Below are 25717 nucleotides of genomic sequence, written 5' to 3'. Positions count from 1 at the left end.
TAATCTTAGACACATTACTTAACCTCTGTATGCCTCAAGTTCTTACTAAATTCTTAACCCATGCCTGGCACATGGCAAAACTCAGTAGATGTTAGTTGTTGTTGTTATAATTGTATTTTTAAAACATCAATATGTTCATGTAACAGGTATGACCCACTTCAAATTTGAGTCTAAAAATGATCATATTTCTTTCTTTAAAAAATTCTGAGTCTAAGTTCAGTTTATTTTAAAGATTTTATTTATTTATTTGACAGAGAGACACAGCGAGAGAGGGAACAGAAGCAGGGGGTAGTGAGAGAGGGAAAAGCAGGCTTCCCGCAGAGCAGGGAGCCCCATGCAGGGCCGAGCGGACGCGGGGCTCAATCCCAGGATCCCGAGATCATGACTTGAGCTGAAGGCAGCCGCTTAATGACTGAGCCACCCAGGTGCCCCTAAGTTCAGTTTATTAAAAAAAAAGATTTTATTTACTTTATTTTGAGAGAGAGAGAATGTGTGCAAGTGGGGGAGGGGCAAAGAATCCCAAGCTGACTCTGCCCTGAGCACAGATCAAATAGAATTTGATATAAATGGCATCGCAATACGTAGTCTTTTGCATTTGACTTATTTCACTTATCTTAATGTTTTTCTTTCTTTTCTTTTTTTAAGATAGATGATGTCGACAGTAAGTGGACGTGAGACAGGCTGTGGTCAGGGAGGCCCTTGAGAAGAGAGGAAGGTGCAGCCCACAAGACAGAGACAATCTTTAGCAGGTGAGCATCTGGTGAGCAGGTTTGCATCTGGTGAGCAGATGGCAAAGACAAAGCCAGGGTGGCTTCTCTCTAGCCACTTGCAACCTTCCTTTTAGTACCTACATCTGGTGGTGCTGCCCCATCTTGCATAGCCTCCTTCTGACCTGGGCTGGTGGCTTGGACAGCAGGGGTCACTATGGGCTCTTGGTGGAGCCATGGCCTCCATGAATTCATTTGTCCAGTAACAGTTAACAAGTGAAGAAATTACTCAGATACAGATGACAAAGATGACCCTCAAAAACTTTGAAATGTAGTTTAGACTCTGAAGAACCTGTGGAGAGTTCCGATTTGTTTTTCCTGGCTCCTAGCAACACCCTCTCCTTCTGGTAACTCCTTAACCAGTGAGTTTCAAATTATAATATGCAGCCTATTAGTGGATCATGATGGGCATTTTTTTTTTAAGTAGTCTCCACCCTCAGTGTTGAACCCAACACGGGGCTTGAACTCACAACCCCGAGATCAAGACCTGAGCTGAGATCAAGAGTCGAATGCTTAACCGAATGAGCCACCCAGGCATGCCATGATGGGCATTTTTAAACAATGAAACACAGTGGGATAAAAATATCAGACACAACATGGATAGGATATGTATGTAATGAAAGATGTTGTTTCCAATGTATATGTATGTATGGAGTTACAACATGACGTGTATTTCTCCTTGTGTGTCTCAGTCAAAAAATTATGAAAGCCTCGTGCATTGGTATTTCCCCTGGGGTTGTAGCTTCTTCAATCTTCTGACTCTTGTTAATAGTTCCCAAACTCCAATGAGCTAAAGAATCACCCAGGAAGCTTGTTGAAGCTGTAATTTCCAAGCCCTACCTACCTCCAAATATATTCAAATTCAGAAGGCTGGGTGAACTAGGAGATTTTGTTTTTTAAAAGATATTTATTTATTTATTCATTTGAGAGAGAGAATGCACAAGCAGGGTGAGCAGCAGGCAGAGGGAGAGGGAGAAGCAGATTTCCCGCTGAGGAGTCACCCCCACCCCCCTGTCCCGCCACACGCACCATTGATGTGGGCTCTATCCCAGGACCCTGGGATCATGACCTGAGCTGAAGGCAGATGCTTAAGGTAAACCAACTGAGTCACCCTGGCACCCCAGGAGATTTCCTTTTTAACAAGCTGGAGATGACAGTATAAATGGTCTATGGACCCCAGTTTGAAAGGCCCTGCTTGACCTAACCTTGGCCAGTTTCATCCACAGCCAAGAGTTCAGTGGTATCCTCTACCCTGAGTGTCGAAGGGAGATTGACAACCTGAGTTCTAGACACTGGTTATTGGATCCTCTGATCTGGATGTTCCTTGCATTCATAGCGCCCAAACTGAAGCTCTCTCCCTCTCACCCCACTATTCAAATTTATTCCTCTAACATTGTTTCCCATCTTTGTGAGTGGATGCATTATATACCCTGTCAACCAAACCAAAATAAAGGAGAGAGAGGAATCAGAGATGGGCCCCCAGGGTTAAGCCTGGGCACAGGGTTCACTTCATAGGCATGTAATCTGTGCAACCCCACAGGGCCCTGCACTTAGAAATGCCTTACACTTAGTTTCATGTTCTGCTGCCACTATCTTGAGAGTCTTCATAATTTTTGAACAAGAGACCTTCTATTTTTATTTGGCATTAGGCCTCACAAATTATGTAGCCTGTCCTGTCTAGGAGCCTGGGAGCCTGGTGGTGAATTTAAATAGAAATGGGGAAGTTGGATGGGGTGTCTGGGTGGCTCAGTGGGTTAAAGCCTCTGCCTTCGGCTCTGGTCATGATCTCAGGGTCCTGGGATTGAGCCCTGCATTGGGCTCTCTGTTCAGCAGGGAGCCTGCTTCCTCCTCTCTCTCTGTCTGCCTCTCTGTCTACTTGTGATCTCTTTCTGTCAAATAAATAAATAAAATCTTTTTTTTAAATAAATAAAATCTTTAAAAAAAAAAAGAAATGTGGAAGTTGGGGGGAACCTGGGTGACTCAATCATTAAGCGTCTGCCTTCGGCTCAGGTCATGATCGCAGGGTCCTGGGATCAAGCCCCATGTCGGGCTCCCTGCTCAGTGGAGAGCCTGCTTCTCCCTCTCCCTCTGCCTGTTGCTCTGCCTACTTGCGCTCTTTAGCTCTCTGTCAAATAAATAAATAAATAAAATCTTATTTTAAAAAAGAAAAAATAAGGAGGTCAGCAAAAAGAACAGGTCTAGGAAGAAAGTGGGCTGGCTTTCTACACCTGAATGTGAGCTGTCTGTAACTCAGATTAGCCAGATGGAGAAATCCAGTGGGAAGTTGGAAATATGAGCAAGAACAGAGAACAGAGGTCAAGATGGAAGATAAGTTGTTTGGAGTTAGCCAAGTAGATGTAACAGGTGAGATCATGAAAGGGAATTAACCAGGAAAGAGAGTACACAGTGAGAAGGAGTAAGGGACAGGGACAGGACTTTAAAAATCAATAGCATTGGGGTGCCTGGGTGGCTCAGTGGGTTAAGGCCTCTGTCTTCGGCTCAGGTCATGATCCCAGGATCCTGGGATCAAGCCCCATGTCGGGCTCCCTGCTCAGTGGAGAGCCTGCTTCTCCCTCTCCCTCTGCCTGTTGCTCTGCCTACTTGCGCTCTTTAGCTCTCTGTCAAATAAATAAATAAATAAAATCTTATTTTAAAAAAGAAAAAATAAGGAGGTCAGCAAAAAGAACAGGTCTAGGAAGAAAGTGGGCTGGCTTTCTACACCTGAATGTGAGCTGTCTGTAACTCAGATTAGCCAGATGGAGAAGTCCAGTGGGAAGTTGGAAATATGAGCAAGAACAGAGAACAGAGGTCAAGATGGAAGATAAGTTGTTTGGAGTTAGCCAAGTAGATGTAACAGGTGAGATCATGAAAGGGAATTAACCAGGAAAGAGAGTACACAGTGAGAAGGAGTAAGGGACAGGGACAGGACTTTAAAAATCAATAGCATTGGGGTGCCTGGGTGGCTCAGTGGGTTAAGGCCTCTGTCTTCGGCTCAGGTCATGATCCCAGGATCCTGGGATCTAGCCCCGCATCGGGCTCTCTGCTCAGCGGGTTGTCTGCTTCCCTTCCTCTCTCTGCCTTCCTCTCTGCCTGCTTGTGATCTATCTGTCAAGTAAATAAAATCTTTAAAAAAAAATCAATAGCATTAAAGAGGTGGGAAGTATGGGAAGAAGAACTAGCAAAGGCACAGGAAGAAATAAAGAAGCAAAACCAAACAGTAAAAATTCTGGGCAAGGAGATAATCTGACATGACTGTGCAGGATCTGAAGGGAAAGGTAGGAGCAGAAAAGCCAATTTAGGGACAGAGCACATGGAAAGGAGAGATTCAACCCAAGAAATTTCAATCGCCTATTATTAGTTTTGAACATTTACTGATTATAAAAATAATTTTAGAAACACTCATATTCCACCATCCAGACAAACTGTTAGCATTTTGGTGTATTTCCTCCCAGTGTTTTTTTTTTCAGCATAGTTTTCTTCCATATTTTTTTTTCCTCTACAGAAAGTTTACAAATATTCTATCTACAGTCTTCCATGATTTTGCTCCACAAATCTGAGACCGTATTATCCATAGTCTCATATCCTACATAGATAGGATGGAATTTTACATTCTATCCAGAGCACTTCCTATGCTATTAAAAACATTTCCCCCTGGATGTGTAGCATTCCAAAATCTTGTGACATCAATTTTAAAGTATCATGAAAGAAAATTTAAAATACTTGAATTTTGTTCCTACAATCTCACCCACCCCATCAAATGATTTCATGTTTCAGTGTTTCTTTCCAACTTCACTCTTTAAAAACATCACTAGGGCACCTGGGTGGCTCAGTCAGTTAAGCATCTGCCTTTGGCTCAGGTCATGATCCCAGGGTCCTGGAATCCAGTCCCACATCTGGCTCCTTGCTCAGTGGGGAGCATGCTTCTCCCTCTTCCTCGCCTGCCTCTCCCCCTGCTTGTGCTTGTTCTCTCTCTCTGTCAAATAAATAAATAAAATCTTTAAAAAAATTAAAACATCATCACTTTGAGGTAACTGAGGTAATAGGATAGTTACAGTTTTAAATATTGTTTTCTTTCACATTATTTTACAAACATGGTTTCATATTTCTCCATGACCTGGTAGCTGTAAGCTGTTTTGTACTGTTAAGTGTTTAATAATTTAATCACCGCTTGACGTAAGTGTTTCAGTACATACTGATTTTTTTTTCTTTTGGCTTATATCACTGGGTTTTAAATTTCTAGGTGAGGGACTGGGCCAAAGCATACCAGTTTGTTCTTGCTAAGTGTTACCTAAGTGTGCGTCTGGAAGGATTAAGTCAATTTACCCAGCCACTAGCTAGGTACGGATGTATCTTTTCCCAGGGCTTTGACTGGCGTTGGGTATTTAATTTTTACTTGGTTTAATGGCTGTTAATGGGACCATACTATACATATAGTCTTTAATTTGCATTTCCATAATTACTAAGGAAGTTGAGTCTTTAAAAAAAATATGTATATATGTATATGTTTACTGTTTGTATTTCCCCTAGATGCCTATCAATTCAAAGCAACAGACGTATTTTGAGTGCCACCTATGTGCCAAGTGCTGTGTGTTTCCCTCAAGGATGAGCGCCCTAACAAAAATGACCATTGGGATAGGGTGGGGGAACCAGGTAGTATAGAAAATACATAATTAACTTACTCCATTTGTAGAAGCACAATACCAGCAGGCAGCTTGGGCAAAGTCCTGTGGGTGGAAGACAGAGAAGGAGGGAGTTGACTCTTAAGCAGGTTAGGTTTCGCAGGTCAAGTGCCTTTAGAGCTAAGCCCAAACAAAGAGAAGGATTTGTCAGGGTGAGAAGATGTCTGGAGAAATAAAACAATGTGGAGAGAGGTAAAGTGGTTAAAAAACATAAAATACAGTACTTGTGTAAAGGAGTTGTGACTTTTCTAAAGCTAAAATGTGATAATTTTTTTTGTTTTTAAAGAGAAATGGCATGAGATAATGTGTCTTTTAGGACGATCTTTCTGGAAGCTAATGACAGGTAGATTTGGAGACACTGGAGTCTATAAGATGAGCCTATCTATGTTCTTAGCCACTTACTGGACACTTACCAAGGGTCAGAGATAGGACTAAGGGTCAAGCTTTTTAGGTAGTATGCACATTAACTTTTTTTTTAAGATTTTATTTATTTATTTGACAGAGAGAGATCACAAGCAGGCAGAGAGGTAGGCAGAGAGAGGGAGAGGGAAGCAGGCTCCCTGCTGAGCAGAGAGTCCGATGCTGGACTCGATCCCAGGACCCTGAGATCATGACCGGAGCCGAAGGCAGCGGCTTAACCCACTGAGCCACCCAGACGCCCTGCACATTAACTTTTTATCTTAAAACTGTTCCCATTATAACTTTTCCTTTAAATTTTTAAAAAATGGCGGGAAGATAGGGGTAACATAAAATTTACCAATTTTAACTGTGTAATTCAGTATTGTTTAAGTACATTTCATATTGTTGTGCAACCATTCACCAGATTGTGACTTTCCTTTTAAGTTAATTTAATTCAGCTTTATTAAAAAGAAATTGAAATTTGTCAAATTTATCTTTTTTTGGTGTTCGCTTAACACTTTACATTGTATAATGCTCTTTAACTAAATATATGATCTCGTTGATCCTCATAAACATTCTTCTGAGGTAGATATTATCCCCACTTTCCAGATGAGGAAGCTGAGGCCAAGAGCCAAAAGGCCAGACAAGCTTGGGGTGTGTGTTTATCCCGGGGAAACAAAGAGTGTCACCCAGGTTTATAGGCTGAGGATTTCACCCATCCAATCAGTCGTGTAGTATTATCCGAGTACCTAGTATGTGCCCAGTGTTAGGGGAATGATGTTGAGCAAAATAGACATATTCCCTGCGTTTATGGAGCTCAAGGACTAGTGGGGTAAACAAGCATTCATTGAGAAATAATAAGGGGCGCCTGGCTGACTCAGTCAGTGGAGCCTGTGACTCTTGATCTTGGGATTGTGAGTTCAAGTCCCACATTGGGTGTAGAGATTACTTAAAAATAAAATCTTTGGGGATGCCTGGGTGGCTCAGTCAGTTAAGCATCAGACTCTTGATTTCAGCTCAGATCATGATCTCAGGGTCCTGGGATGGAGCTCTTTGTCCAGCTCCATGCTCAGAGACAAACCTGATTGAGATTCTCTCTCTCCTTCTGCCTCTCCCTGACCCATGCCTGTGTGTGTACATGTGTGCTCTCTCTCTCTCTCAAATAAATAGATAAATTTTAAAAAAGGAAAAATAGGGGCGGGGCGCCTGAGTGGCTCGGTTGGTTAAACGTTTGCCTTCAGCTCAGGTCATGATCTCAGGGTTCTGGGATCAAGCTTGAGGCAGGGTCTCTGCTCAGCAGGAAGTTTACTTCTCCCTCTCCCTCTGTGCTCTCCCTGCCTCTCTCTCAAACAAATAAATAAATAAATAAATAAAATCTTAAAAAAAAAAATAGAGGCATCTGGGTGGCTCAGTCAGTTAAGTGTCTGCCTTCAGCACAGGTCATGATCCTGGAGTGCTGGGATCCCATCCAGTGACAGGCTCTCTGCTCAACAGAGAGTCTGCTTCTCCCTTTCCTTCTGCCACTCCCTCCCTAAGCCCCCCCGCCCGCCCCCTCCCCTGTTCCTGCATGCTCTCTCTCAAATAAATAAATAAATTCTTAAAAAAAAAAAACACTCCTTCCAGAAAAAAAAAACTGTAAAAAATAAAATAAAACCTTTAAACTTCACAGAGAAAGACAATGTAAAATATCTTCGTTGGAGAGACACTCAGGACCGAGTATACTTACACTATATGCATTTGTAAATTTTCCAAAATGACTCACCCTGACATTTCCATGTGTCTGTCTAATCCACAGTATCCTTTCCTTGACATTATGTGATTTGTGTATTGACCCCCAACCATGTGAGGTCAGCAGGCAAGTATGACTGTCTATATTTTACTGATGAAAAATTCGAGTCTCAAAGAGGTTAGATAACTTGCAGAAAACAACATGACTAGTTAACAGTGAAGCTGGGATTTGAATCCAGCTCTCACAACACCTGTATTATTCTTGTAGTATTCATCCTTCCATTTATTCATTCATCCATCAAATATGCACCCAGCACTTTCTGAGTGTCAGCCTACGCATGAAGCAGTCAAGAGCCACTGAAGGGGGCGCCTGCGTGGTTCAGTTGGTTGTGCCTACCTTCGGGTCTACCTTCCCCCACTTGTGTGACCTTCCTCTTGCATGTGTGCTCTTTTTCTCTCTCCTCTCTCCCTCTCAAATAAATGAATAAAATTTTTTGGGGGGCGGGGAGAGCCACTGAAGGGTTTGAAGCAGGAAAGCAGCATGATCCAATTTAGATGTTATTTTATTAAAGATTTTATTTATTTATTAGAGAGCATGAGGAGAGCAGGAGGAGGGGCAGAGGGAGAGAGAGAAGCAGGCTCCCTGCTGAGCAGGGAAGCCCGACATGGGGCTCCATTCCAGGCCAGGACCCTGGGATCATGACCTGAGCCTAAGGCAGACGCTTAACCAACTGAGCCACCCAGGCGCCCCTCCATTGTAGGTTTTAGATGAGAGGGCAATGATGGTTTCCAAAATACAGTCTGGGACCACCTACTGGGTCTGAAACTCTGGGATTGGGACTCAAGAATGTCACAATCAGCCAGGTTTGGGAGTTCCTTTCCAATTCTAACGCAGTGAAGAGAGAGAAGCACTGTATTAGCGAAGGAGGTGTTGCGATCGGTTAACATGATTAAGATAATCACCACGTGAGAGGTGAAGTACAGGGACAAAGGGATACACTTGAAGGTCACTCAGATAGCACTCCCACCACTCATTCTCTCTCTCTCTGTCAAATAAGTAAATAAAATCTTTATTTTCTTTTAAAGATTAATTATTTATTTGGCAGAGAGAGAGAGATAGAGTGTGAGAGAGGGAACACAAGCAGGGGAAATGGGAGAGGGAGAAGCAGGCTTTTCCCGCTGAGCAGGGATCCTGATGCGGGACTCGTCCCAGGCCGCCGGGATCATGACCTGAGCTGAAGGCAGACTGAGCCACCCAGGCGCCCCAATAAATAAAATCTTCAAAAAAAAAAAAAATTAAAAGTATCTCCTTTCCACTACAATCACAGACCTGAAGAGGGCAGATGGGACTAAGGGGAGATTCATCTTCATCCGGGGTCTGGGTTCCCCAGGGACTCAGGGAGGCGGGAAACTGACACCCGAATTACTGAACGCAGGCATCAGAGGCTGAGGACATCTCCACTGACTCCTCACTGCCAAGTAGGTCAGGATTAAAGCGAACTGAGGCAAAGGGTATGGGTACGTCCGGGTACCGGCAAGGCCACAGGCGCTAAGCCAAGCAGGTGGGCATGGAGGTGTGGGAGAAAAGGATGGGAAAGTGGGCATGGTGGGATCCTGTCACAGGCGTTTGGGTTTGGCTGTGAGAAACCCCTGGGGGAGGTGCCCTTGAGGATGACCAATCAGAGAGCGAGTTGCAGGACAGGGGCGTATCTTAGTCGAGATTGGATAACTGCCTGGCCTTGGGAGGGGCCGCGGTACCCCCACCCTCCCACCCGGCGCCCGCAGTTTTGCAATCCAGCTTCATAAACCGCAGTGGCCGCGGCGATGGAAGTTGTCTGAGTGTGGCCCACGTGCCTGAATCTGACGCTCCTCGCTGGCCGCGGAGTTCCTGGGGTCCCGCGTGCGTTTTGTCCTGCCCCAAAGTTCGCTCCATCCTCGGTGCCCTTAACCTCTAGCCCAGCTTCTCAAGCTCCGGACCTCGGCATCTGCAGAACTAAATGGTCACAGCCATGAATGCCTCGGACGGAACAGAGCAGTTGTTGGAGCCTTACAACTTCGAGCTGTTCTGGGACATGAGGCCCCTTTTGGAGGAGTACTGGTGAGACCTGGGGAAGGCGAAGGGCAGTGCCAGGGTCCTGACCTTAACGACTGCTATTTGGGGAGGGTTGGGGTGAGGGAGGAGATACTGGGTGCCTGCAATGATTTTCTTTGTTTTTGTTTTGTTTTCTTTTCTTTTTTTTTCCTCCTCTTTTCTTTTCTTCCTCCTCCTCCTTTTTTTTTTTTTTTTTTTTAAGATTTCATTTATTTATCTGAGAGAGAGAGACAGCATGAGCAGGGGGTGGGGCAGAGGGAGAGGGAGAAGCAGGCTCCTCAATGAAGGGAGTCCGATGTGGGACTCGATCCCAGGATTCTGGGATCATGACCCAAGCTGAAGGCAGACGCTTAAGCAACTGGGCCACCCAGGCACCCCTGCTACGGTTTTCTTAAAGAGCAAAGGTGTGGGGCTCCCCTGTACTGTCTCCATATCCCTGTTGTCCAAGGTGCAGTTAGCGTGACATCTCAGAGATTAGATCTGGAGGAAAGAAAGAATGAGAGAGGAAGAGACAGGATGGAAGGGAGGGAGAAAGGAAGAAAATGGGTTGAGGAAAGTAGGAGATGGAAACTGAAGGGAAAGAGGGGAGTGAGATATGATCTCTGAGGAAGGGGCTGATCTGAACTCCTCCTCCCCTCCACCTTCTAGAACGACTCTCCTCTGTCCTTTGTGGCTGTGTGTGCAGGTGTGCGGTCATAGTGCTGGTGCCCAGGGACACCAGGACACCAGCACTTCACAATTATCACATTGTTCCCCAAATGCTCCATTGTCCCCCGCTGTGGAAAAGGAGACACAGTTGGGAACCCCTTTCAGGATTTCCCCAGTCTCTTTGACTTTGCCCTAAAGCTCCTCAGAGGTGTTTGTGGACTGACTTTTGTCAGTTTGTCGACTGACAATTTGCCATGACCCAAACAGGCAGAAACTATTGCCACATTCTTCTAAACGCCAGAGTCCTGGGTTGGTTCTAGACATGTAGTTGTCACCCACTCACAATTCCACTGAGAGCAGTAATCACAGAAACCTGAACACAGCCCCAGCCCTGTGCTAGGTACTTTATATACCTTAACACTGTCAGGGAATGTTATTTCTCCTTTATAATAAGGAAAATGAGGCTCAGAGAACTAAGTAGCTTTTTTTCCAAAGTCACACAGCTGGTAAGTGGCAGAGTTAGGACTCCAACCCAGAGCACTGACCCTGAGAGATGAGTGGGCATTCCTCTAACCAGGACCCACCCATAAGCCCATCCCCTCTGCCTTCTGCCTGCCAGGGCAACCTCATTCCCCATAGCTCTGGTCTACCTGCTGCTCATCTTTGTGGGGCAGAACTACATGAAGGCACGGAAGGGCTTCAACTTGCAGGGGCCTCTCACCCTTTGGTCCCTCGGCCTTGCAATCTTCAGGTAAGACCCCCCCCCATCTCCACTCCTTGCCTATCCTTTAGACCCTAGATCCTCATTCTATCCCTAAAAGCTTTCTAGAAACCCCAAGTGAGTTAATGCCCCAAGTTTCCCTCTAACTCTCTCCCTAACCCATTCCCTCAGCTCCAGCTCCTTCCCCAGCTTCCATCCTCCTCCCATATTACCCTGCTTTCCTTCTTCCCCAGGCCCCATACTGGCAACCTCTGCTCTCTCTTTCATGAATCCACTTGTGCTCATGGAGTCTGTACTTTTAACAATTTTCTCCAGCCTCTAATGCTCTCAGCATCTAACACCCTCTCCCAATACCTTCTAATAACTTCTCTAGCCCCTCCTTCCCAGATTTCATCCCCCATCCCCTCCCAGGTTCCTACCCATCCCAGTAACCCTAGTCCCTAACTCAACTTTCAGTCCCATCCTCCAGCATTCCCTGGTCCTTCCCCAGCCCTCATCTCCTCTAGATTACTGGTTGGATCCTGGCCCCAGGATCTCAGAAGCTGTGAGCCATTCTGCTGGAAGGGGGTAAATGGTGGAGCTTGAGGCAGTGACCTGCCAGGCCAAGGGAGAAGGGTGAATTGATGTCTGGGGATGACCCTTACACCCTTTTCCTCTGTCCCATTTCAGTATCCTGGGGGCACTGAGGACATGGGGCTATATGGCTACCCTGGTACTTAGGGGGAGCCTAAAGAAAACTGTGTGCTTCTCCAACTCTGCCAGCACTCCCGTAATCGGATTCTGGTCCTGTCTCTTTGTTCTCAGCAAGGTTATTGAACTTGGTGAGTGGCAAGGCTTTGTCTCTCTGGTGCCCAGTCAACTGCATCCCTCCTCAGGGCTCCCCTACCTCTCTCATTACACGGAGAATCCCTTCCCCACCCCTGGGTCCTAACAACACCTCTTACCCAAGCCCCTCTTTAAATTATTTGCTACAAAGACCCTTCTCCATGCCCTGAGAATTCCCCCTGTGTCCCTATATCCATCAGGGAGGGTGGTCCCAACACTGGGTGGTAAGCCAGCTATGACTTTCCATTTCCCAGGAGACACGGCCTTCATCATCCTGCGTAAGCGACCACTCATCTTTGTGCACTGGTACCACCACAGCTCAGTGCTAGTGTATACGAGCTTTGGATACAAGAACAAGGTGTCTGCAGGAGGCTGGTTCATGACCATGAACTACGGTGTGCATGCCATCATGTACATCTACTACACTCTGAGGGCTGCCAAACTGAAGTCCCCCACATGGTTACCTATGCTCATCACCAGCCTGCAGATCCTACAGATGTTTATGGGAGCAGTTGTTGGCATCCTAACTTACATCTGGAGACAGGAACAGGGATGCCACACCACAATGGAACACTGTTTCTGGTCCCTTGTCTTGTATACGACCTATTTCATCCTCTTTGCCCATTTCTTCCACCAAACCTACATAGTGCCCAAAGTCAAAGCCAAGACCAAGAGCCAGTGAAAAGCTGGAGAAAAAGGAGTCCCAGGCTCTCTCTCTGCCACGGCACCAAGGAGTTGATCTTAGGTTTGGGAGAATAATTAGGAGGCCTTCCCTGCATGGTTTTTCCCATGGGATCTGTGCTCCAAGGTGGCAGGAAGTTATAACAGGCAAGAAGTGTCAGCCGTGGGTGGGGTGTAATCTAGTACTTTGATGTTTCCATTTTTAATGTGAAGGCCAAGCAAGCCCTGGGATGGTGGTAGAACTGAGGAGGATCCCCAGAGCTGAGTTATTTATATTTCTATCCAGAAATCTTCCTCTTGCTCCATTTTTAAATTAAAGATTTCAACAAGTCTTCTGGGGTTTTGAGATTTGGGGGAAGAGGACTGCTGTGACGGGAAAGGGCTGCTGGCAGCAGGGTGATCACTGAGAAGCCTAAGAAGTTGTGTGGAAAGATGAGAGGCACACACATGCAGACAATAAGAATTCTAGGCCTAGTAGGCACTTAATAAATGTCTGTTACAGACCAGAATTTTATTGCTATTAGAGACCCAAGCCCCTCATAGGAACAGTGAGAAACAGGTGCAGAAAGGCGGTGTAACTTATCTAAGGTCATAAGCTTCCTAAGTTGCAGAATCGACACCCGCAAGTGAGGGTTCCTGACCAGAACTTCGTTATCCTCCATGAGACCACGAGGTGGCGCCGCAGCACCAGCTTTGGCCAACGCCAGCCAAGTAGCTAGTCCCTAAATCACACTTACATATTCGCACGCAGGGCACGTGCCCCACTTTGCTCCAGGAATCTCCCAGTTGCCCCATCCCGGTGCTGGGAGCTGAGAGGGGACTGAAGCCCTCACTTCTTTCCTGTGCACTCCTTTAGACATGGGGTAGCATGAGGGGCGGGAGCTCAACCGCAACTCTGAATCATCAGACCTTTGGCAGTCCGCGCACGTTTATTTCGTTTATCTTTGAAAATGGGGGAGGGGAGTCTGGAGAAGGCGGGGTGGGCCAAGGGTCAATTGGCCCCCGGGGAACTGGTCCCTGTTCCTGGCCTTAGTCCCAGGGGCGTGGACTATGTGTAGGGTGTGTAGGGCCCAGTCGACCCCTCAGGGTCGGCAGCGGGTAGTCTCTCTCCTGAGCTGGCCGCGCCCCCCTCCCCGAGCTGCCCCAGCACCCCTCTCAGACCCCGGGGTAGGGGCAAGCCAGTCAAGACGACCCCAGTCGGGGGAGGCTGTGAATTCTCGCCCCCGCCCTCGGGGATGGTAGACGGACCGGGCCATTCATACGGGCCGTTCCACGGCGTACTGGCACGGACTGAGGTTGGCGGCCGGGGGCGGCCCGGGCACGGCGGGATAGCTGAAAGAAGCGTGCTGTTTGGCCTTGAGCCTCAGGCTGGCCAGACTCGAGTTACACGGGTCCCGATATACGTAGGGGGAGGAGGCGGCTGCAGCTGCGGCTGCAGCGGCCGAGGCGTAAGGGCAGGACACTGCCCCGGAGGACACTGCGGCCGGAGCCAGCCCGGGGGGCCCCCCGCCCAGGCCCTGCAGAGCCCCGGGCCCTGGCACGGCGCCCGGGGCGGCTGCGGCCGAGGGCACCATGGAGGCGGCGATGGAGCTGGGTGGCGAGAAGACGGGCTGCGAAGCCAGAGGCCCCACATTGACCGAGTTGAAGGCGAACGGGAAGGTCTTTGCGGCGAGCGGCGGGCCGAGCGCCTTGGGTGGCCAATTGCCGTACGAGTAGCCGGGGTACACCTCCTCGTAGGGCGGCACTAGCCCCCCGAGTGGCGCGGCGAAGCCGCCCTTGCACAGCTCCGCCTGCTGGCTGCGCTCGCGCTTCCGCCACTTGGCGCGCCGGTTCTTGAACCACACCTGCGGGCGTTGGAGAAAGGCTGTCAGGGCCGGAGCCGGGTGGGGGGCCGGCCCGGGTCCACGCGGCTGCGGCTGGGTCACAGAGCCCGGAGTTCGGGCCGGGACCGTGCCGAGGAGAAACGAAACGGAAGTGGGGCAGCCAGGCTGGGGGTGGAAGGAGCGCACCGAGTCCGGGTGCTGAGAACAGGAGTGGGCGACAGGACTGAGTCAGGGCGATAGGGTCTGGGGCGGGGGCACGTAGGATAGAGTCGAGGAGGAGTGAAGAAGAGCACGGGAGACAGTGCTGGGGGAGAAGGAACGAGCGGCCTGGAGCTACAGGGTGGATGGAGGCGGAGCAGAGGCCGGAGGCTAGTGCAAAGGAGGCTGTGCGGGGCAGCAGACCGAGGCAGGGGCCCGTCGGATGTGGGGCCGAGGGTAGGCAATCAGGGCGGGAGCGCCGGCTGGGGGCTCCAGGGCTGCTCGCTGAGCGGCGGCTGAGAAGGAAGCCCGGGCTGGAGGGGGAAGGGGGGCGGGGGCGGGCGTGTAGTGGAGGGCTCAGGTTTGGGAGAGCCGTACCCGCACGCGGGCCTCGGTGAGGTTGGTCCACACCGCGATCTCTTCGCGCGTGCTCATGTCGGGGTAGCGGTTCCTCTGGAAGGTCGCCTCCAGTTCCTGCAGCTGCTGGCTGGTGAAGTGGGTGCGCTGCCGCCGCTGCTTCTTCTTCAGCGAGCCGTCTTCGGGGGAGCCGCCGGGCAGCGAAGCCGAGGCCTTCTCCGAGTCTGGGGGCCGAGGTGGGGGCAGGTCACAGGGCGCCCAGGCCTGCGCGGATTCTGCGGCTCCAGGACCTTCTCCACTGACCGCTCACTCCCACCCGGCCTTCCCCCATTGCCAGATGTCACCCCCAGGAGGGATTGAACTGTTATCTCCCCTACCCCCAGTAGGGGGTGCGCTCACCGCTGTGCTCTTGGCCCTTGCAGCTGTGTTCTGGGAGGGGTGGGTGGGGAGTGCCCGCATCTGACAGCGAGAGGGCCGGGCTCCGGGCCTCCGCCTCGCTGAGCAGGCCGAACTCCATGGAGGGAGGGCTCTGGAAGGAGACAAGACACAGATCAGGTGGATGGGGATAAAATCTCGCAATTAACCGGTTCCCAGTAGTGCTTCCCCTCAAGTTCACTGCCCCTTTCTCAGCTACCGACATAAAGCTACCCCTCTGTGGGGTACCCTAGGACAGAATAGGGAAATAGCAGCTAAGGGGAGAAGGGGGTATTCCCAGGGGCATTATGCACAGACATGCACACAGACTGTATTTTGTTCACTGCTGGGCACCTAGCTAGAACTCTGCCTGGTGCCCAGTTGGTGTGCAATAGACACTTCTTGAATCCGCTAAGGAAAACCATGCTATTGCATGGAAAACCACGATATTGCACACCACATCTTCCAAAACTTCAGTTCCTTCTCACATGTATGTCCAGTATCCCCACAAACTCACACCTGCCCCTCAGCTGATCACACCTGAACATAGCCCAAACCTCTGTTACTCTCCAGTGGGACAGATTTGATTTTTGAACCAGGCCCAATATGTCTCGCATACAGATAGTAACTGCTATTATTTATGAATACTTACTATGGGCCTTTGCCTCGTTATTTCTCTCCTCACAAGAATGCATCTATCTTAAATATCACCCTTGTTCAGGTGAGGGAACAGACTTGAAGTTACCACTAAGTTCACAGAGCTTGTGCATGGTGAAGCTGGGATCTGAACCAGGTCTGGGAAACTCGTAAGCTACTGCTTTTTCTTCATTTGCTTTTTCAAATTGTGTTCCTGGGGGGCCCTACTCAGAAATCCCCTCAGGGACTGGAAATTGGGGCCAGCCTCAGGGATAGAAGTCTAGCTTGGCCTTGCATGGGTCTGCTTCAACCAGGGCAGTCCTGCTTTGGCCTGTTTTGTTTATGCTTTCTAGAGAGATAGCATTTGAAGAAAGGGTTCCGGGATCAAAAACAAGTTTGAAAATCCCTAGGTGTCCTGGCCTCGTCTGCCTCTGTGTCTGTGCAGACACACATCACACTCCTACTAGAGCCTCCACCAGCACTCCTACCTCCCCGCTCCCAGGAGCAAATGTGAGCTTCTTAAAGCCACCTTCCTGCCCTTATTCCCTATCCCAAACCTTGCTTGACATGGCCCAGGAGATGGCCCAGCTCCCTCTCCAAGTCTCCCCAGCAGGTTCCCCTTGCTGCTGGCTCTCCCAAGCCCCCCCTGGTGGGAGGAAGAAAAAGGGGCACTAGTGAGGCTTGGGAAGTCTGGACAGACTCCTCTGGGTCAGAGGAGAACCAAAGGAGGTTAGGGACAGAGGAACAGGGGTGAAGAGCTGGGTAGGAGGGGTCCATCTGCCTCTCTATTAACAGGGACTTGATCCAGGCTGTGCAGGGTGGCATTAATGTGGCGGATTAGCCTAGATTGAGATGTGTGTCACTTGGCTGTTCTGAATTTATAAGGAGCCTCTCTCTGGGAGACACAGATGGGCATCGGCCTGTATTTGCACATGGAAATGCACCCGTCAACCAGCTGAAGGAGGACAGCTGCCCCCCCAACCTCTCAAGTGAGATTGGGGGTGCAACAGAGGTCAAGGCAGGAGGTTGAGAAGCAGTCCCTGTTCTGTTTGCAGGGAGAGGGGTGGGGCCTAGACTTGGACTTTTTCTGAGGGTTGGAGAGGGAGGACTGAAGGGAACAGGGAAGGAGAGAAGTCAGGCTAGGGGTGGGGGATACTCAGCTCCCCTCCCCTTCCAGGTCTAAGGTCAGGAGTCAGAGGCTTGGGGCTGACCCAGGGATGCTCTGAGAGAAGGGAGATACCCTTGGGTGAGACCTGTGGCAGCCTTGACTAGTAGTTCTTCCCAAGGAGCTCAAAAGGCTTAGAACTGAGAGCTGGAAAAAGGGGGGCTCTGAAGTCTCCTCTTACTTTATACCCAAGGTGCTCTCAAAATGCAGGCTATCCCCCTGGCTTCTCCAGAGGCCATGGGAACAACACCGCCAGGAAAAGAGGGACGATTTGGTTCACCTGTAGGGAAAACTAAATCCCACCAGTGCCTTTCTTTCCAGTCTGCCTTGGCTCCAGAACTCCAGTATTCCAAACTTCCCTTCCCCCAGCATTCCATACCTGTGTCTCCGTTTCACCCTCCATTGCAGCAGAGGAAGGCAGGGTGAAGAGAGATAAGGGCCAGAGTAAGAGATGAGGCCGAGAAAGCAGAGTTCAGGCTGTGTATTTCGAGACAGACAGACACACATGCAGACACACACGAGCCCCCACTCAGACAAAATAAGCACTTGGACTTGGAGCTAGAGGCATACAAACACATACTCTCCCACACATGCGCTCCCACATTCAGGCAGACAGACCCACACCGTCACACAGTCTCCTCTCTCTGTGACAGGGACAGCTGCCTTGGCTGTTTTGGAGCTCGCCATTACTCTCCACCCCCCCCCTCCTTCCTGGCCCCTCTGAACCTCAGATCTCAGTCCCAGAACTAAGGACTCTGTGGGGGAGGAGGAGGCCAAAGGGGCCAGGGGAGTGGTCGCTACTCCCCTGAGTATAGAGTCTGTTTCCCTGGGTGGGGAGAAGTCTGAGGGAAGAGGATGGCTTGGAGGTAGAGGGTGGAAACTGCCCAGGACCCTCATAGGAAAACAATCTGGAATAGCCAGAAGAAATTAGGTTTGGGGACAAAAGATTTGGGTCCATGTCCTGGCTCCCCAACTTACTAGCTCTTTGTTCTTGACAAAGTACTTTACCTCTCTGGACATATTTCGTCATCTCTAAAATGGAGATCATACTCCCTTCCCTACCTACCTCTAGTACTGTTAGAAGGTTTAAAAAAATGCATAATGTAATTACATAATGTAAAGATGAATGTGGACAAAACTCTATCCAAGTTGCTTCCCTGCCCCCCGCCATTCATGGAGCAGATGTCTCTTTGGTGCCGTCTATGAGCTGGGCATTGAGTAAGGCGCTGAGGATAGAGTGGTAAATTGGATCTCATCCTTGTCTCTGCCCTTGCTTGAGTTTACCTTCTGAGATCCTGTATCACCCAGTGAAGATTTCCTCTGGTGAAAAAAGGCAAGTATGTTGGATTTGAGAGTGGGATGCAAAGGTGCCTTGTGACTACTCTGCCCTGAACATAAAGGAGGGCCCAGCCAATAAAGTAATAGCAAAATGGGCAGAGTAACCGAAGCCAAGTTACAAGAAGGCCACTGGTAAAGGCAAGAAGGAAACCTTCAGGCTCTTGACAAGTGTGGGACTAGTGGAAAGAGGGGTGGAGGCCGAGAAGAGTCCTGCCTGTGAAACTGAAAAGGCAAGAGCACCACAGCCAGGCAGGCAACAGAGAGCTAGACAGTGGGGGCACAGGCCTCCCACAGACTCGCGTCCGGGTGGGCTAGCCAGGCAAAGGCTGGGGGCGCCAGGCTGTTGTCTGAGCTGGAGACAGGCTGGCTGAGGATTAAGCTCCCCCAAACTGTTAGAGGTCAGGAAGCTGGGGCGTTGGGACTGAGGCCAGGGGCTTCTCCTCACTCAGTGGACAGGGACAAGCAGTAGGTCTGGAAGCTGCAGGATTGGATGCTGGTAGGAAACACCAGGCAGGACCAGAGAGAGTCAAGAGATAAGAGGGGGGCTGAGTCCGGCTCTGGGAGGGGCTGCTGGTCCCCCCTCCAGCCTCCCTGACACACCCTACTGGGGATATATGGGCGAGGCTCCACACTGTCAGGGTGACAAGTCCCACCCTGGGAAGAAGAAAGGACCTGCAGGTGTGCTCTGATTCTGAAGTACAGCCTGGGATTACAGGAAGCCTATCATGGACCACAGCGAGAACAAAATATTCAAGATATATTAAAGTGGAGAGCACAGGTTATCCCAGGTTAGAGAGGTCAGAGAGAGGCGGTCATGGTTTCCAAGTGACCCAAGCTCATGGCAAGAAGACAACAGCCATGTGCACCCACTTTCGCCCTGATACCAAAGGGGCAAATCAGGGCCTCAGCCAGAGAGCCCCCAAGCAGTTGCAATGATGATGCCCGGGCACGAGGTGTTCCCCAGCACTGAGATGGGAGAAAACCCTGAAAGATGGAAGGGATAGAGTTGTGGCACTGTGGCTCAGTTCAGCAAGTAGCAAGTTGGTAATAGAATATAAACCAGGGTCCTTAGCTAGCATGGAGCCCAGCTAGAAACCTGGGTCTGAAGTAAGGCCCTTTAGTTCATTAGGGATGCTGAGGACCCAACCTGTCTGGTCTGCTGAGCTGCCGTGAGCAAATGCGAGCAAATCAGACAGCTGTAGACAAAGGTCACAGACCCAAGAGGAAACCCTAAGACTTGAGCGGAGGCAGCGATGATTTGATGGAGTTAATTTAGCAAGGGGTAAATTAGGGATCAGAGAAATGGGCCCCCACATCCACCATTCCCCTTCCTTCCTTCTTTCCTTCAGCAAGTATTAGGTGCTAGGACAGATCCCTAAGGATGGTAAGGCACAGATCCTAATTTCTAGGAGCCTACAGTCTGGGGAGGCAAACAGGATAGACAATGATGGGCTAAGTAGGCCTAATTCTCACACTGGGGGGAGGTCAAAGAGATGGAAGCCCATGTAAGGTGGTATCAAGTTATGGGACTCAGAGAATGTAGCACATGGCAGAGCTGGGAACTGGGGAGGCAGAGAAGGAGCAGAGGTTTCTAAATAATAGGGCACTACTGGGAATGAGCTGGCAGGTTCTGAGGGCAACAGGCAGTCTAACGTGGCGAGGGTCTCGGTGTGGGCAATGGGAGAGCATCGGAGGAAAACAGGTCAGGTTGAGGGGGCCTCCAGGGAAGGGCATGGGGTGGTGCTTCAGGTTTGATAAAGTCTAAGCTAGAGCATCTCCAGCTTTTCCATCAACCCCCCCCCCAAGACCAGTAAGAAAGAACATCCCTCAGGGAAACTGGGAGCATGACCTCAAGCAGCTGCCACCAGTATGAAATTTCTTTGAGATCTCCAGCCTTATGCTAAAAATTGAAGCAAGTTTTGTATTCTATTCCATGCTTAAGTGTATTTATTTTGATATAAAAATAAAGTTTTCTCAGGGTGCCTGGGTGGCTCAGTGGGTTAAAGCCTCTGCCTTTGGCTCAGGTCATGGTCTCAGGGTCCTGGGATCGAGCCCCACATCGGGCTCTCTGCTCGGCTGGGAGCCTGCTTCCTCCTCTCTCTCTGCCTGCCTCTCTGCCTACTTGTGATTTCTGTCAAATAAATAAATAAAAAATCTTAAAAAAAATAAAGTTTTCTCTCCACATCTTCAAGTGACATCATCCCGCCAGGAAGATGGGCCACATTTAGCCTGCAATGTCATGGCCCTTCTACTCCTGCCGTGCCTGCTCTCCTCATCCTCCTCTTTTGAGAAGCAGTACTCCAAGCAGTGGGAGTCACTGGAGGCTCGTAGGCAGGGGAGAAACATAAGAGCAGCATCTCTGAGACCTTTATTTGGCTGTAGTGAGCAGAATGGATTGGGCAGGGGAAAGGTGGAAAAGGGGGAACTTAACTGAAAAATGTAAAGGAGGCCTTGAGGAGGACAATGGAGGAGGAGAGAGAATTTTGAGAGCAGTTTTCATTCCCCCCACTGTCTATCTTTTTTCCCTTTCTGTTCCCATCATCCTCATCATGGGTCCCTGCCCATGACCATGGGCTAGACACTCCAGATAATCCCAAAGCTCAGGACCTAATGGATCTTTCAGATTAGCTGCCTTCTTCCTCCCCACACTCTAGGATGCATCATTTGGAGTGAATGGAGAAGAAAAGATTTGGGTGGCTCTGTCCTTCTCTCATGCCTATCCCCAGCTCAGCTCCAGCCTTCCCACCTTTCCCCTCCTGGACCTGTGTCCCAGGCCCATATTCACATCCTTGATCAGGAGGCAGGCAGAGATCAGATCAGGATATTTGGAGTTAAGCATTAGGGGAGCTCCCTAGAACTCTTCTTGGAGAGGAGCAGGGGTAATGGCTGGCATTGGAAGCTTGGTATAGGGTGTTCCATCTGTCATTGAGAATCTTCTCATGTCTGGATCGGGGGTGCTATTGGGCTTCTCTAAGACTTGAGACCCCATCCTTCCAAGCAACGATTTTGGGGTTACAGGGGACCTACACGGTTTGGGCATAATAATAGCAATAATGCTTCTTACTTCTGTGGTGCTTCTCCATTTGCAAAGGGTTTTCAAAGACATTATTTCATTTAACTCTTACAAGCACCTCAGGTAGCAGGAATATCCATCCTCATTTCACCTCTAAGAAGATAAATTTGTCCAAGATGACACGGATTGAAGAGATTCGAATCCAGTTCTCCTAAAACCAGGGTCTGAGCTCTTTCCATGCCTTGCCCCCTCTACCCCAGCAGCTGTTTGTGGTTCTGACTTGCACGGATCCTCCCAGGCCCTGAAGGATTCCATTTCCACTTCCTGCCTCTACCTCCTCTCTGGAAAGGAGCTCTGAAAGTTTGCTGCCCACTGTGTGCCAAGGTACATTTTCCTATTCATCTTGAGCTTGCATCCCTCCAGTTCTACGAGGCCCCCTCATCTCCCATTTCAGGATTTGGGGAGCAAACACATTTATTTATTTGTGGACTTCCATTATTTGTGGACTTCCATCTTATTTCACCTTCCAGAGGCCTAAACTTTGAAGTTTGCTCTCTCTAGCAGCCTGACTCCCCATTCTGTGGATCATTCTCTGACCCTTCTCTAGGTCCATAACATTCTCCCCAAAAGCCAGTGACTCGGCATGCACTCAGCTACATGGTTTTATGCAAGGATGGGAGAAAGTTCTGTCTTTTGTTTCCACTCATCTTCATTATAATGCCATTGCTTTTTGGCCTTTTTGACAGATGCAGAACTTTGGGCTAAGGTCTTCAGGGAACCAGCTGCAATGCCTTCCCTATTCCTTTCCTGACTCAGAGACTTTCATTTCACCCATAATTTCAGTGATTTTTCAAAGGTGATGGGAGCACAAGTGGCTGAAAAATGTATCAGAATTTGGTGAGAGTAATTGGGGTGTAACTTTATATTTATCAAAAGGGGGCAAGGACCAAAAAAAAAAGGTTGAAAAACAATGTCCTGGGCAGTGATAAGCAAACTTTAAAACCGAGGAATGGAGGTGAGAGTGTAGGGAATACATATTACATATCATTCATGGGTGGAGGTTGAGACGTTCAGACCCACTTGTTTAGATTACTGATTGCTAAATGCATCAGCTTGCATTTATCTCATGAAAACTCAGTCCCCAGCCCAGTTTTTTTGCTCACTTACACAGACTGGGAAAGTTCTCTCTTCTTTTCTCTGTTCCCTTTAGCTTAACTGGGCTCTGGTTAAAGAGTTGGGGTCACCATGGGTGGTTACTATATGGGTCCAAAGGAATCAGGGCTCTTTCCCAGTTACAGAGAAAACAAAAGGGACAGTTGGGTAGGGCTGAGACATCCTTCCCAACCAGTCTTGGAGGGCCCTCTAGGCCCCATGTTGACCCCAGAGTCTGGATTCCATGTGTGTCCTTCCTCCTTCCTCTCAGCCATCAGGGTGGTTGGGATTGGTGGGGTTGAGAGAGCCAAGAGGGAAATAAAACCACAGGGTTTGCTTTGCTAAAGGGCTGCAGTTTTCTCTTTGGGCCTGGGCTCCTGGAAGGAGCCTTTAGCCTGCTGACAACCAGGTGGGAATCCAGGGCCGTCTGATCAGCTGTATTGGAATTAGGGGCTGACCCTGAGAGTTTGTGAGGAAACTGAAGCTGTCAAGGAGGCTTGTGTTGGACTCCTCCTTACCCTCCCGTTGCCCTTGTGGTTCATTTCCCCCTTCCCTTGTCTTCTACTAGCCGTCCTGCCATTGGCTTTCTCTCCTCAAATTTGGATTCTAGATGTGTGGGGTGATGCTCAGATCTAGTCTGGGTGGGAGAGGGAATGTCCTCCAGCGCCACCGCACTCCAAGGCCAGGCCTTTACTCTCACTCGGGTGCTCCCAGCACCCTCTCACCCCCATCCCGCAGCCCCTAGGAGCAGAAAGTAGTTTGCAAAGTGTGAGCTGGCATTTGAGGCGACCCACCACAGCGAACCCCACTACACACGCAGCTGGACAAGGCGCGGCCCGATACATAGACATGCCACTCGGCCAGGGACATTCTGTCCGCCTTTGCCGGACACAGCGCCTGCTCCGGAGAGACCCACCTAGCCTCCCCGGACATTCTGTCCGCTCTGAGCCCCGCGCGCTGCGGACATTCCGTCCAATTCCATGCGGCTCCAGGCCGAGACCCATCCGAACCCTGTCACCCCAAGCCCGACATGCCAGCCCCGCCGCCTAGTCACTGGGGCTGCCCCGCTTCGGCCCTGCCACCCGCACAGCGGCCATCTGACCCGGTCGCTGCCAGGCTTCCACAACACGGCTCCTATCCAAACTGCGAAGCGGCGGGGAAGAGAAGCGTGTGCGACCAGACTCACCCCTGCTCGTAGCCCCTAGAATCTGAGCCCTGGACGAGGGGCGTTCGGAGCGGCCAACTGCCCTCACGCTGTGCGGCCGCCGCCAGCTCCCCCCGCTGGCCAGGGCCTCGGCAACCCCTTTCGCTCCCTGGCTGCCTGCCCCGCGCCCCCGAATTCCAGGGCGCTTTCTGGTAATGATTTCCCGACTCTACTCCTTGCTTCGCGGAGCTCCTGTCCTGGCTTCATGTCTCCGGCTTCCCTCTGGATCCCTTGAGTCTCCCTCTTGTCTGTCCCCCGAGTCCCGACGCTGAGTTTTCGTTTTCCTAAGTCCCGGCCCCGGGTCTGCAGTATGCCCTCCCAGTCTAGACCCGTTCCCCAGGCACCGTTCCCCAGTTCAGCCACCCAGGTCCTGTTTTGGGGATCCCGAAGTTCGGTCGTGGCCCCTCGGCCCCATGAGCCCCTGTCCCCGCATGGTCGAGCACTCACAGTGAGTCCTGCAACAGGCAGACTCCCGGCAGCGGCGGCGGCGGCGGCAGTCTGGAGGGCAGGCAGGGGCCAGGGGCCGGGCACCCGGCCGGGGTGGGGGCCGCCCCCCTGCGCCCGGACCGCCGCTCTGCTCCGGCGCTCTCGGACTCGCAGAGAGAGAGAGTGAGCCTAGCGGCGGACTGCCACCCCCCGCCGGCGCCCATTCACTTTATGGCAGCCCAGGGCGCCCCCAGCCCGCCGCGGCAAGCCTGGAGCGTCGGGCCCCGCCCCCTTCCAGCTGCGCCGCCCGGGCTCCACCCTTTCCAGCTGTGAATTTTCAGGCCCCGCCTTCGGGGGAGGGGTCCGGCCGGCGCGCCGCCAAGAAACCCGCCCCTTGGCCAATCGAAGGCTCGCCTTAGCATCTGGGCCACGCCCCTCCCCACGTGGCTGAAACTTCGCGGAGCAAGAACGTTTTGGCTGAGCCGAGCATGTATCCAGAGGGCGAGAGTATAGTGGCCCTGGTGGCCCCGGAGAATTGGGACCAGGCCGCCACTCTGAGCGATGTGCAGTGGTGCCGGGGGATGGGGCAGCCAGGGCGCCTGGTGGGAGGACGCACCGTCCGGGAGAGGCCACCGGGTTTCAACGCTTTGTTGCCGCTCACGTTTCGCAGATTTTCTCCACTTGTCGCTGTCTGTCTCTCCGCGCTTTTGTCTCTGCTCCAGTCCTCCCACATCTTGCCTTTCTTTCCTCTTCTTTCTCCTCCGCCGCTCGCTCTTGCTGTTTGTCCCTCTCCTCCCTCCTGTCACTTTGAAAGACTAATGTATCTTTTTCTGTGCCTTTTTCTTCACATCCGTCTTTCTCTTCTCGGCTGTCTCCCACCCTCTCCCCCCACCTTTCCTCTCTTCCAAGTAAGGCAGCTTCATGGACAAAGCAGGGTTTCCAATGAGGCAAACCAAAGAGTCATTCTAACCCTGCTACCAACATTCTAACCCTGCCACCATCACCGAGTGACCTTGGACACCGAGTGACTATCACGCCTCTTACTCCCGCCTACCCCTCAGAATTAAAGGAAACTCTCCCTGTCAGGACTTGGGCTGGGCACTCAGGTCTGGGTGGTTCACCTGTTAGTCTGCACCCTTGGCTTTGCCCCAGTTATGCTTTCCCAGCTTTAAGAGGGCTAGCATCTCCCTGGTGATACCAAGTTAAATCCTGTGGGCAAGGTATGGCCTTGGTGCTTGCTCGCTAGGGAGTTGCAAGAACAGGACAGATGTCCCAAGGAACATGTGGAGTGAGACTGGGTTAGGTTGGGTGACCCTGAGGGCCCTAGCCCTATAACATAGTATGCTCCTTAAGGAAATCGGACCAGTCATGTCTCTGCTTAAAATCCTGAAATGGCTCCTGATTTTCAGGTTAAAGGCTAAACTCCCTAGCCTGGCATACAAAACTTTCAG

The 25717-nt window shown here is 50.4% G+C and overlaps 2 protein-coding genes across 2 annotated transcripts; one reads left to right on the top strand and one right to left on the bottom strand.

Annotated features, from left to right (window-relative positions):
* Positions 1-9364: 9364 nt before the first annotated feature.
* Positions 9365-13459, top strand: ELOVL3 (ELOVL fatty acid elongase 3). Its single transcript, XM_080823172.1, has 4 exons — positions 9365-9671; positions 10933-11064; positions 11704-11855; positions 12114-13459. The coding sequence occupies exons 1-4, from the start codon at positions 9571-9573 to the stop codon at positions 12539-12541; spliced, it is 813 nt and encodes a 270-aa protein (XP_080679298.1). The 5' UTR covers positions 9365-9570; the 3' UTR covers positions 12542-13459.
* PITX3 (paired like homeodomain 3) lies at positions 13032-24582 on the bottom strand. Its single transcript, XM_080823171.1, has 4 exons — positions 24288-24582; positions 15318-15447; positions 14940-15142; positions 13032-14384 (listed from the first exon to the last, which is right to left on the bottom strand). The coding sequence occupies exons 2-4, from the start codon at positions 15433-15435 to the stop codon at positions 13797-13799; spliced, it is 909 nt and encodes a 302-aa protein (XP_080679297.1). The 5' UTR covers positions 15436-15447; positions 24288-24582; the 3' UTR covers positions 13032-13796.
* Between the last annotated feature and the right edge of the window lie 1135 nt (positions 24583-25717).

This window comes from Martes martes (assembly GCF_963455335.1).
Source record: "Martes martes genome assembly, chromosome: 14".
NCBI lineage: Eukaryota > Metazoa > Chordata > Mammalia > Carnivora > Mustelidae > Martes > Martes martes.
The sequence above is the reverse complement of the archived record's forward strand: the minus strand, read 5'-3'. Positions and strand labels throughout refer to the sequence as shown.

Coding starts and splice junctions, on each gene's coding strand:
- PITX3 (XM_080823171.1), bottom strand. CDS start 15,435: ATGGAGTTCGGCCTGCTCAGCGAGGCGGAGGCCCGGAGCCCGGCCCTC. Junction 15,143..15,317: donor CAAGGGCCAAGAGCACAGCG/GTGAGCGCACCC, acceptor CTCGGCCCCCAG/ACTCGGAGAAGGCCTCGGCT. Junction 14,385..14,939: donor TCACCGAGGCCCGCGTGCGG/GTACGGCTCTCC, acceptor CAACGCCCGCAG/GTGTGGTTCAAGAACCGGCG.
- ELOVL3 (XM_080823172.1), top strand. CDS start 9,571: ATGGTCACAGCCATGAATGCCTCGGACGGAACAGAGCAGTTGTTGGAG. Junction 9,672..10,932: donor CCCCTTTTGGAGGAGTACTG/GTGAGACCTGGG, acceptor TCTGCCTGCCAG/GGCAACCTCATTCCCCATAG. Junction 11,065..11,703: donor CTCGGCCTTGCAATCTTCAG/GTAAGACCCCCC, acceptor GTCCCATTTCAG/TATCCTGGGGGCACTGAGGA.